The sequence below is a fragment of the Pyrgilauda ruficollis genome, unplaced genomic scaffold (assembly GCF_017590135.1).
Source record: "Pyrgilauda ruficollis isolate IOZ18807 unplaced genomic scaffold, ASM1759013v1 scaffold21, whole genome shotgun sequence".
Lineage (NCBI taxonomy): Eukaryota > Metazoa > Chordata > Aves > Passeriformes > Passeridae > Pyrgilauda > Pyrgilauda ruficollis.
The window spans coordinates 4,141,162-4,153,428 of NW_024520318.1; the positions used below are offsets into that span (position 1 = coordinate 4,141,162).

At 49.8% G+C, this 12,267-nt stretch overlaps 1 protein-coding gene across 5 annotated transcripts in view; it reads right to left on the minus strand.

Annotated features, from left to right (window-relative positions):
- Nucleotides 1–12,267, minus strand: part of TNIK (TRAF2 and NCK interacting kinase) — a 149,970-nt gene that overhangs the window by 34,341 nt on the left and 103,362 nt on the right. For 3 of the 5 annotated variants that reach the window (XM_041467595.1, XM_041467591.1, XM_041467590.1), the window contains exons 11-15: nucleotides 12,109–12,175; nucleotides 11,066–11,270; nucleotides 2,949–3,059; nucleotides 2,398–2,484; nucleotides 925–1,125 (exon numbers count right to left, since the gene is read on the minus strand). In XM_041467595.1, the coding sequence (XP_041323529.1) occupies nucleotides 925–1,125; nucleotides 2,398–2,484; nucleotides 2,949–3,059; nucleotides 11,066–11,270; nucleotides 12,109–12,175 (671 nt within the window). The remainder of the gene's footprint in view (nucleotides 1–924; nucleotides 1,126–2,397; nucleotides 2,485–2,948; nucleotides 3,060–11,065; nucleotides 11,271–12,108; nucleotides 12,176–12,267) is intronic. The other 2 variants (XM_041467594.1, XM_041467593.1) reach the window with 1 other exon arrangement.

Genomic DNA, 12,267 nt, shown 5'->3' on the forward strand with positions numbered 1-12,267 from the left:
AAGCAATATTCTAGAGGGTTTACTTAAAACCAGGCAATAAAAGACAGAGTTTATTCCCTTTTCCCTGCCCACTACCCACTCTCAGCACCCCATCAGGTGGACAAGAGCGACCCAGTTCTGCACAAAGCTGCAGAGGCACCACCCAGGTGGAAGCCTCTCTCATCAGAGGCAGCTCAGCATATCTGGAACACCTCATCTGCAATCCCACTTAACAGACCTCTTCTTTCACTGAAAGGGCTGGAGGATGATGATGCAACTTTAGAAAAATTAATAGCAAGAGCAGGCACCAGTTTTATTGAAGTCACCAGAGATTAAGGAGAAAGAGTTTCAGCACATGGTCCTGAATCTGCACTGCAGACAATGCATGTCTTAATCTTTTCAAGACTATTCAGACTAGCAATAATTAATATTCAAGATCTCACAACTATTACAGTCCTCTCTTTTTGCCTGAGAGAAAGGAATCAGGAAAGAGCAACCCCAAGGGATACAGCCCTGAGCCTGGGGGAAAAGCTGGGCAACTCCTACCCATGCAGAATTAGGGCTCAGCAAAGAATCTCACAACCATCACCCTCTGCATTCACCCCTGATCCCTGCAGACTTGTGGACATGCCAGGAAGGAGAAGGAGGAGATGATCTTCAAGGTCCATTCCAACCCCTTAAATGAATTCTATGATTCGACATCCAGAAGCCTACAGACAGGCTGAACCCCTCCAGGAGGGATTCACTCTCCTTCTCACATGCTCTCATGGAAAAACCTCCTCATTTGTACAAACACAGACACACTGCACCGAGCTGAGAGTGCTCCCAGCACAGCTGATGGCATCTCCTGGATCCCCACCCTGTGCAGCACAGCCTGCTGTGTGCATTTCAGACCCAGCCCTGCGGATGCCCACGAGCACCACCATCATCCCTGCTCTCCCTTACCTCCTTGGCCCACGCTGGCTTCTCGCTGGCATTTATCCCTTCTTTGTAATGGTAGAGGGGTTTCTTCTCTGCTGGCCTCTGGTCCTGGCGCTGCTGCTGCTGCTGCTGCTGCAGGGACACCAGGTAGTCCCTCTCCTGCTGGAGCTGCCTCTGCAGCCTCTCCGCCTGCCGCTGCTCCTCCAGCTGCTTGCGCTTGTACTCCTGCCCAGAGAAAACACAGTGACAAGGTGCCCAGCCAGCCTGAAACCTGCAGATTTATCTGTTTGGGTCAACAATGGGGCCTGAGCATCTGAAAGGCTGTTTTCTGGCAGAGCTCGCTGATTTGAAAGACTTTGGGGACTGAGCTGTAAAGCATCCCCAAGGAGAGAGCAGAGCCAGCAAATTCAGAGTTGTGACTCTGCCAGTGATGCTTTGCAGCAACTGAACTGCTCCGTTTGGTAGGAATGGGGGATTTGAGTGCTGCCTTGTCAGGGAAACCCTGCAAGACCCATTGAGGGTTGATGTTTGCTTAGGAGTTACCACTGACTTTGCTCAGGTTTTTCTGGATAGAAAAACAAAGGATCAATTCAATGAGGTGCCAAACATCAGCTGGTCAAGATGGGGCTCAGATGGAAGATGGCTAGTGGAAGATGTCCCTACCCATGGCAGGTGGCTGGAAAATCTTTAAGGTCCCTTCCAACCCAAACCATTTCATGATTTTCATGGTCAGACAAAACCCAACTGAAGCCAACTCCTCTGTAGGACCAATTAATTGATCCTGGAAAGAGCCAGACTGCAAAGCCAACTGTGTGATCTTTCTGAATCCCTACAGCTCTATGAGTTTAAAGGAGTAAATAATGTTGAGAAGTCCTTTTAAAAGGTAATGGCTTCTGTGAGGGCTTTTGTTTTTCCTTAATAAAATAGCAAGACAAAGCAAAAAAAACAATCCTGTAAGAGAAAATGCAGTAACAGACAGCTACCAGCAGTAAAAAGGATAACTCAAACCCAAATTAAATAAAAAAGAGGACATCTAGAATGCAAACAGCACACAAGGGAATAGACAGTGTTCCTGCGAGGAAACTGAAACAAAAGCTTTCACTCAGAACATGAAGAACAGCATGGCACGGTGGGTTTGATGGATGCAGGCACACAACAGCTCAAACACAGCCCACCATGCTGCAAACAGCCTCCAAAACTTCACAGCAGCAACCAGGGCTGCCCCTCTCAGGAGGACACACACACACACACACGGCAATGCTGCGGAGGGACGCGATGAGAGCCGTGCACCATGAGGGGAGCCAGCCCCGAGCAGAACGGGGGATCCAGGCATGCTGCAGCCATGGAGCGGGACAGGAGGCTCCAGGTAGGGTGGTGACAGCGGTGTCCCCCATGTCTGGGCATGTCAGGAGGCACTGAGGGGACACGGGTGCACGCGGGCGCATGCGGACACGACAAGGGCAGAAAGCGGCAAGCGTGGCCGTGGCCTCCATTTACCAGAAGTAGCGCCTGCTCCTGCAACAACTGCTGCTGCAGGATCTCTAACTGTCTCTGCTCCTCCTCTAACTGTCGCCTGATGTACTCCTGGAGGCATGGGCAGCAAGGATCAAAGGAAAAAGAGAGAGAAGGTGAAAGAGCCAGTATTTCCAGAGAGGAAGGAGAATGAGGTGGGCGCCCACATCCGCCCCGCCCAAGTGATCTGATCAATCAGCCCTGGCACCCTCCATCCCTGCCCAAAGAGCCCAGGGTGTCCACCACTCTACAAGAATGGAAACCACTGGAGAATGGCAAACATTACCCAAGAATAACAAAAAATCTGACCCCAACCACAAGCGGGCGTGGAAAACCTGCACCAAGTGCCTTCACATCTGCGGGCCAGCAAGTGGATCCACACAGGAATAAAAAACAGCAGTGAAAGCGACACACGCAGTGTTAACAATTAAGCAATTCGCTCTCAAGTGGCAAAAAATGAGTGTTTACAAGAAGATCTCTGATTGGAGGCAGAGGGATCCCTGCTGAAGGCCATGGCCCCACTCCCACCCTGTTACCTGCTCGTGCTCCGCGCGCCGCCGCTCCTCCTCCCGCCGCATCTGCTCCTCGTAGTGCCGGCGCTGCTCCCGCTCCTGCTGCTTCCGCAGCTCCTTCTCCCGCCTCTGTTGCTGTTGGGGGGGCAGGAGGTACCGGTCAGCATCCCCATCCCTCTCCCCAGGAGCTCAAAGTCCTTTTTCTCTAAGTTTTTGGGGTGTTGCCTTGCCCACAGACCCAGAGTGCTCCCATGCATCCAAGGAGATGCCTTGCCAGCAGGCTGGTCCATTGCGTGGTAGAGGGATTCCTTGATCCCACTCCATCCTCACACACTCTGGTGTTTGGCACTGCCTGTGGAGAACCCACAGCATCCTCCTAGGCAGAACCAGATCATTTCTTCTCCCATCTGCAGATGAAGCCATGGGGGCAGTGCATGGTCCCCATGTCCCAGCATGGCCAAGCAGGGGTTAATGAGGCCTTGGACACCTGGAAGCTACACAAGCTCCTCACCTACAGGTAACACATCTCAGCCCCAAACCCACCCATGAGGATGAGGGAGAGAGCCAGGGCACTTACTGCCTACTGAGAGGGAAATGCATCCCTCTTTATGTTTGCTGAGACCAGAAACCAACAAGAAAGACTCAAAATCCAAGGGTTTTTTCCTTTTTGAAGCAACAAACGAGCAGGATGGGACTCCCCTTGCTATTCTCAGGTCATGCCTGCCCCACTCCCTGCTGGGTGCATCCCTGCCTGCTCCACTCTGTAGCACCTTTGCTGACAGCAATCCAGGGAGTGTTGGGGTGATGACAACCCACAGCCTGCTGTGAGTCACCCTGGGCGCACCTGCAGCCCCCACACGCCTGCTTTTAACCCAGCCTGACTCCTGCAGCTGCCTAAACCATGCTGGGAGCAGGGGCTGGCAGCAAAGTGCTGCAGTGCTGCACAGGCTGCTCGCCAGGGCAGCCCCTCACTGCAGCATCCAGCATCGGCAGAGGGCACTCAAATGCCGGGATTGGCTGCCGGAGCTGCCTGCCCTGGCTCCATCATCTCCATCATCTCCTGGTGCAGCCACACGCCAAAGGGAAGGCACTCGCTGAAGCAGAAACCTGGCTCTTCCTTCTCCTTTTTTTTTTTTTAATCTGTGTTTTTTTCTCTGCCGTTGCCGATACGCGGTGGCTGAGCAGGCTGCAGGGGGAATGCTGTCACTGGAGAAGCTGGCACTGCCATGCACTCACTAAATCGTGGGGAGGGCTGGAGCCAGCAGCTGAAGAGCTGCCTGAGCATTCCAGAGACCAAGATGCCTCCGTGTGAAACTGCTGCTCTGCAGGAACCTGCACTGCATACACTGATTTAAAATCTGTATCTGTCTGTAGATACCTATAGAGATACTGTATTTTCCTCCATACTCTATATATTTGTGTCTCTGTGGAGATACACATCTAAGGATATCTTTATAGACAGATATCCATGGAGATAAATCTATCTACAGATGTTGTAACAAACATTTAAAGACCCCAGCATTTCCATCCGGAGCCACTGCCTGTCCTGCTGCTGCCTCCTCACCCACAGGTAACATCCACATGCACTCCAATGATTTCCCTGAGCTGCAGCACAGCTTTAGTGCCACCTATAGCAATATTTATCAGAGCTGCTCCACTTGCCTCAGGCAAGGAAAAACTGCATCCAACCTGAAATAACCTGCCAGCTCCAGACACCGGCGTGTCCCACGCCAGGCACGGCCACTGGCACTACCCACGTAGGCAGGGGATGGATGTGCTGCTCCCTGTCCTCACTGGCAATAGGGGAATGCGGGCCTGGGTGCAGCTTTTGGGACTCTACACTAGAAATTGCACAGGGCTTACCACAGGACACGGTCACTCTGCAGCATCCTGGTGATATATGGGATTTCTTGGCTTTGCCAGTGCTCCCTGACCTCCCGAGGTGATGGTCACTGCTCCCATGACCTCTGAAGCACAGATCTTCAGACTAATGTGTTGAATAAATGCTACCCTGAGCTTCCAGTCACAGTTGTGCCACACTGGTTTTGGGGTGGGTTTTAATGGCTGCATTTTTTAGTTAAACTATCACACTGCTGAATAAAGCACATTATGCTTGTGTAGGCTGGGCCTGGCTGGCAGGAGGCAAGGCCCTGAACACCACAGCTATTTCTTGAGTAAAAATCACCCAATGGTGATGAAAGGGTCTTCATTTTCAATCTAGTAGGCAAACAAATCCAAATCCTTCCACAGAAGGAGGCAAAAGCCATTTTCTCAAGGAGGGAGTAGCACGCCATCCTTCCTGGGTACCATGTGCCCCAGTGAGCTTGCCTCCCTTCTGGTCCTTTCCTTCCAGGCAGCATCTCACCACCAGCCTTCTAAAAGCCTATTAAACTCCAGGAATGAGAATTGAGGCCCACAGGGATCACTTCCCTTCAAAGCCAGGCCTGATGCTCTTTTGGGTACTTAAAGGCCCCCTGCACCCTGCTGCAGGCAGGCTCCTGGGGCTGAGGCTCCAAGCAGGATCCAACACACTCATTTATGGAGGCCAGCAGCACAGCACTCCCCTCCAGCTCCACAGCACGTTTGTCAGGTCACATTATAAGCAGGTCATTTGTCACGGCAGCATTACCAGCACCTTCAGCTGAACACTGCAGCCCAGCAGAGCAGGGCTGAATCAGCTGCCTTCCCTGGATGGCCCTGCTGCAGCAGCTGGCAAACATCTGGAGAGGACCTGGCACTGCAGTGGGCAAAGCCTCCAGCAATGCCCCAGTCTCCTCAGTACTAGGATGATGTGGACCATTTTTGAAGGAGGGATTTGGATCAGGGAGATGCAGCTGAAAACAAGTGCATGTAGAAACAGAAAAGAAAGTAAAAAAGAAACAAAGATTCAAAGATCTCTCTTTCCTTGCCTCCTTTTCTCCCTGTTTTCTGACCTCCCTCTCCCACTGCAAGAGCACACTTCCCACATTTCTCCAAGCCTGAAACTACTGTGTGTATTTACACTATCCAGATCCATTATTCATGCAAGGCAAGAGCACCAATTAATTAGGACTGCATTTATATAACTCTGCAGGTAAAGCTATATGTAGCCGCTTGTAAGCCAGAACAGGATCTTATTTGCACTGCACCAGATATGACAGGTTTTAAATATTGATGAGAGAAGACACACAAAGGCAAAACCTCTGGTGGGGAGGCCCTTGGAGGCCTGGCATGAAACAAGGATTTCAAAGAGCAAGCTCACTTTGCTAGATCAGACACATCCTGGGCTACAAGCAATGGGAGAGCTGCAGCTGCCCCTTGAACCCCCTGAGCTCACAGAGGCACTGACACTTGCAAGAAGAAGCTCCTGGAAACCCTGGCTTGCTGCTCCCAAACACCAGCATGAGCCAGGAAAGAAGTGGAAGGGGAATTCCAAGTGACAAATGAAAACAAATATTCTAGGTGGTTGCGTTGTTGTGACAGGCTCATTTATCTGAGCCACCAGGGAAAGAGTGACTGTGGCTGGAACATCATCTTTTCTGACACACCAAGCACTGGAGCATGGAGAGGTGTTTCCCACTGGTAGAGAATCTGGGTCAGAACTTCCCACCATGGCAAACAGGGATCTGATTTGCTCTGAACCACTGCAGAGCTTTTATTCAGGATCACCATGAAGGGATGCCCCACGCAGGACAAATCTCATGCTTCAGAAACTGTGAGTCCTACATGCTTCCTGACCAAAGAAAAATGAGAGAGACATGAGGTTTAGCTCGTACCTGCACTACAGGAGCTGCTGTAACACAGCTCTCCCTGGAAATGGGTGCAGGAATGCTGCTGGGACCACTGCAGTGTCCCCAGGCACCACACAACTATGAGGGGGATGCCATCTTAATGACAAGGTTCCTACAAGCTATAGGACAGCTGCACATGCAGAAGAAAATAACAAACCACCATTTTAGATAACCTAAATTTAACTACAACTAATTGCTGGATTTTTTTTAATTGATTTTTAGGAGCTTCTAGTCGATGGTGTTCTGCTGGTTAACATTTACAGGAGCTTCAGCAATTTTTTATCCCTTGAACATCCAGCTCTGTAAGTGCACTAACTGGAACCTCAAATGAAAACAGCAAGATGCTTAGATCTGCCTTGAACATTCCCTGTAATGATCTGACCTTCATTTTATACCTAGAATGGAGAAAAATCCACAATTTGGCAGAAAAATGAGGTTATGTAAAGCTCTTTCTGACTCCATCTGCCCACTGCTGCCAAGGGGTTTGCACAGAGATTTGTCTTGCAGGATCCCTAAAGCTCCTGACCCCAAGATGTGCTATTCCTACAGCTCAGCTGGAGTTTTGGTGGTTAAACCAGTGCATCAAGGCTCATTCTGTGCCAGCAACAAATGGAAGGCTGATTAGGGAACTATATATATCTAATATATGTATATATAGGGAAAAATTAAAATATATTCAAGCCTATTCACCCTTCTGCATGACACAAACATTTTCTGCAGTGCTGTTGGATCTATTGATATTTAATTTCCTAATTTGAGGGTTAGTTCTGGTGCACATTTTGAATTCATGAGACCAACTTTCTGTACGAGGGAAAACAAAGCTGCAACTCTGCTCCTATGAAAGTCCCGGTTTCAAAGCTGGCTTGGGCATTTTTACTTCCACTGCAATTAAAGACAGCTGCAAATCTAAATCTCTTTGGCTGCCTGGAAGAAGATTCAGCCTCAGAGAAGGAAATTGGTCAGCTCCTGAAAAAGGAGACTCAAGTGTCCAACAGATGCAAGGAGACACGCAAAGGACGGCAGCAAGGTCTCAAGAGCACCCAGAAGGCCATAAAGAGATCACCAGAAGACTTCCTCACTTGACTTTTTTCCAAATGCATTTGATGTTATAGCAACACCAGGAGATGGTGGATTTCCCCAAAAAAGCCCTAACGTGGGAGGTACTTTGTGAGAGGTTCAGAAATCCCCACTTAGGAAGATCAAGGTGACAGAAAAAACGTGATTCTTTCCTTTTGAGCTCTGTTAAATGAGACACAAGAAAGGGTAGGAGCTCTACCCCTGCAATTGAAAATCACTAAACAAACCTCCTGAAGGTCTGCACTGGCAGAGGAATGGACCACTTATCCCACTAAGGCCTTTCTTCAGCTCTTTTGCTGTGCATTTCCTGTAAAAATTAAGTCCAGGCATTTCTGAGCTTGGCATCCTTCTACATCAATCCTGTTGGAGCTGCACTTGGTCCCAAATGCCAACTCACTCCCTCAGCCTGGACACCTCCACGGCATCTTATGAGGAGTAGAAGCTCTTTTTGTAAACACAGTAATATGTTTGGCAGCTTGTACAGGCTGACTTAGGAGACCCAAAAGCCACCAGCTCCAAGGGTTTATTTGTCCCGGCTGCTCTACTGTGTTTTAAAGGTCAAATTTATTTTGAAAACACAGTAATCTGAGTCTTCCACTGGTCTCTTCCCCCAGAGGTCTGCTGGTACCACTGCTGCCTGCTGGAGGCACACCCCATCTTAGTCAGACCATAAAGTAGCATGGAAGAAATCCTGTTCCCATTAAGCAAAATAAATCCCTGGCCAAGAGTCATTAAGGAAAGTTAGTGCAAAGCTGGTGTAGGAAAAAGCAGAGAGGCCCAACAGCAGCAGCCTGGCTGGAGCAGCACTCCACATCCATGCAGTGTGCTGGGAGCCTCGGGACAGCCACACCAAAATCAGCACAACTGTGACAGCTCCTGGTGGCCACCTCTGTCTGCCCATCAGAGACTTCCTGCCCCAAAATACCCAGGAAAGGCAAAGACCTTATCCAAACTGTATTTCATCAGCAGCAGCGATGAAACTTTATTTGCTAATCTCTGCACTTACAGATTTTCTGGGTTTTCAGGTTCAGGGCACCTTGCAGCTGGCAAAGCCACAGCCAGCCATGCTGGGGAGCATCTGTCCTCACCACTGCCACAGCCCACCACGTCTGCAACAGAAGGTCTGTACCTCTTTCAAGGACTCCAGCTTAATCCTCACCATAGCAACTCAGCTGCTCCTTGCTCGCCACACAAACTGCGTCTAATGGAGAGCAGAGCTCATTTTACTCTGGCTGGATGCAGGTGAAGCTAAACCTGGCCAGATGGACCTGAGGAAATGGGCACTTGAGAAAATGCTGGGGCTACCACAGCTGCCAGCTGGCCCCAGCATCTGCTCTGATCCTGGCTGAGCCCGTGGGACAGATCACATCAGGGAGGGCAGAGGATGCTCTTCAAGCACAGCCCCCCTGCTTTTTCTCATTCCTCTGACATGGCAGGAGCTTGCAAACACCTCTTGGCCAGCTTTGCTCCAGCACATCCCCCTTTCAACTGAGGTCCAAAAGCTGTAAGGCAGCTGGGAAGAAGGCAGTGGGTGAAGAGCCCAAAGGGGCTGTTCAGAGCCACTAGAAAAGGCATTGGGTTTAAATTCTGGCTATGGTGGCATTAACTTTCAATGACTTGGGAACACTACAGAAGGGAACTGCAGAGCCCAGGGGACTGAGCACAGCCCAACCCAGCAAGGCAGCAACTCTGTAGCTCAGGGCAGAGCTCTCCTGCTTAGCAAAGGGATTAGTCCTCCATTCAAAACCTGCCTGGGAAGCAGCAAAGAGAGAAGAATTTTCTTCTGTGTGAAGAGAACATATTAATACAGCAGCAAGCATTGTATTCATTACAGGATTGCAGTTAATCTGGTGTCTGCTTTTATTCTGCTGTTGTTCTGCTCCTGTACTGCTTGCAGCAGGCAGGCTGGGACAAAGGCAGAACCAGGCCTCCTTACAAGAGTCCTCACAAACATCCACTGGGGCAGGGGATTTTGGGGTGCATCTATGTGCAAACCTTGTCCTCTCCCAAAGCAGCTTGCCAGCCTTGGGATGGGTGCAGGGCTCTAGCAAAGCCTGACCTACAAAGTATTGAATACTCTGTGCTCTGACAACACAGACCTACATATTTACCAGACTGAAAAAATGCTTTGCCTGGGATTTGCCTTTGTTGATTTTTGCCCTGGAGGGGCTCAGAGGACCACCTCGAAGAGGGGCCTCACCATCACCATCATCAGCTGCCTGAAATTCCTTCCTGTCTGTGCCCCTGGCCCGAGGCATTACCCAGTACAGGGAGAGATTGGTGACCAGAGTAACAGACCTCTTGCTCATGCAAATTAAGGGGGTGGATGCCCTAACAGTCCATTTACTGAAAATCCTTTTATCAGAAATATTAGTGACCTCTTCAGAAAGCTAATTTAATGACCCTCAATGTATGAACCCTTCAATGAGTCACCTGGGCTGACTCCAGAGCAAGGCAATGGGTGTCTTTTTGAAAGACTCCATCAAAAACACCAAGAGACAGGGAAAAGTCCCTTTATTTTTTGGTGAACTTCAATACAAGAACCAGGAGCTAAAGCAAAGCCAGCACTTTCTCCAGAGCACATGGCCAGGCTGAGCAGCTCAGGGACACCCAAAGTCACAAGGTCAAATCCTGCAGCTGGATTTTAAATGGGGTGGATAATTTTAAGACCGACTGCATTTGTGGCTGGTATGTTAAGACAAGGGTAATGAAATCTTATCCTTCGGGGCACATATGGATCATTGCACAAGTCAGGCAGGCACCTGCCCCTTGCCTGCAAGAGAAATTGTAATTGGCACGGACTGTAAGACTGAAGTTGAAATTATGGATTAAATGGGACACAAATGGCACATGGATCCAGGGATAGGACAAATTGGGCTTTTCATCTTCTTTTCAACTGTAACAGTCCACAGGAGTAAATAACAATAATGAACTTGACAGATGCTGGATTGCCCACCTCGAGTGAATACAGCTGTCACTCCAGTCATGGACTGACTCTGCTCAGTAGTTCCAGGGACTCCTTTAGGTTTGGAATTCCAAGGGTTTATTTACAGCAAACCAGTTCTATTACCTTCACAAAAGCTGGCAACACTTGGCTATGGTGGGGAGAGTGGCTGGAGGTGGCTACACCAACAGGATGAGCAGAGAGGCTTGACCAGCATAACAAAATATTTGGGATTACTGACTGGAGAGGTCAGCACGTGACCTTCAACCGGGCTGAGAACAGTCCCTTGGGACCTGCTGCCAGAAATCCTGCTGCTCCACCCAAAAACCAGCTCAGCCCTGGCCAGTTACCTCCTCCAGCCTTCTCCTCTGCTCCTTCTGCTCCTCGATGCGCTTCTGCCGCTCGGCCAACAACTGCCGCTTGTGCTCCTCGTTCTCGCGCTGCTGCTGCTCCAGCTGCTGCCGCCGCAGCGCCTCCGAGCGCTCCTTGTTGGCCAGCTGCAGCCGCAGGAAATCCCGCCTCAGCGTCGACTCCCCGGGCAGGTTCAGGATGGAGCTGCACACAGGAGAAGCATCAGAGAAGATCCCCTCCCTGCAGCCTTCAGCCTCTTGCTCCTGTGTTGTTTTCCAGCGTGACCCCCCTCTCCTCCATCCCAACAGCATCCGAGCACCTGACAGAGCTTGGGCAGCAGTGGGTGGAGGGTTGGGGCCTGCAGGTGCCAGGGCAGGGTGACAGAGCTTTGCTCATGGCTCATCTGTCATTTACTCACTGTAAATGGAAAGGTTTCCTTTACATTAAGTTTCTAACCAAAGCCTCTGGTGCTGCAGTGGCTGGCACACACTATATTTAGCTGTGCACAAAGCACATTTAGCATGAATCATTGCCAGCTATCAAAATACTACATTATCTCAGAGAAATAATGGAATAACCTGATACTAATTACAACGGCTCTGAAAAATGTCAGCAAAGAAAGTTCCAGCCCCACAGTGTTTGCAGCAGCAGCACCTGGGAGGTTTCATGGTGAAAAAATTACATGGAAAAAGGGAGTTAGTTACACTTGGATGTAAGGAACCACATTTTAAAGAATTTTTAAATTTCACCTCACATTTTTCCATATCTCAATATCCACATTCCCATGACAGCACCATGTCGTGCTGCAGATCCCACAGGCAATGGGGTTTTCTTCCCCAGCTTTTGGTTAAGGTGGTCCAGAGCATCAGTTTATACCCACGCACCACCCGGCAGCAAGAATTCCCTCTGTTCTGCCAGGGAACAGGACTCTGTGCTCAGAATGTCCTTCTTCCATTTCCAGTTCATATGAGCCCATAATCCAAGCTGACTTTACACAGAGCTAAAAGGGATGTAAGGGCACAAATGAGATGCTGATTCTTACCTTGGCTCTCCAGAGTCGTTTTCCTCCTCCTCCTCCTCACTTCCACTGTACTCGTACTCTGTCTCATCTAGGAACAGAATTGCTCATCAGTGCCCTTTGCTGGACTCATTTGTTTTTCCAGTGGCTGCAAAGCCCAGAGCTCTGAAGGCAGAACAGCCA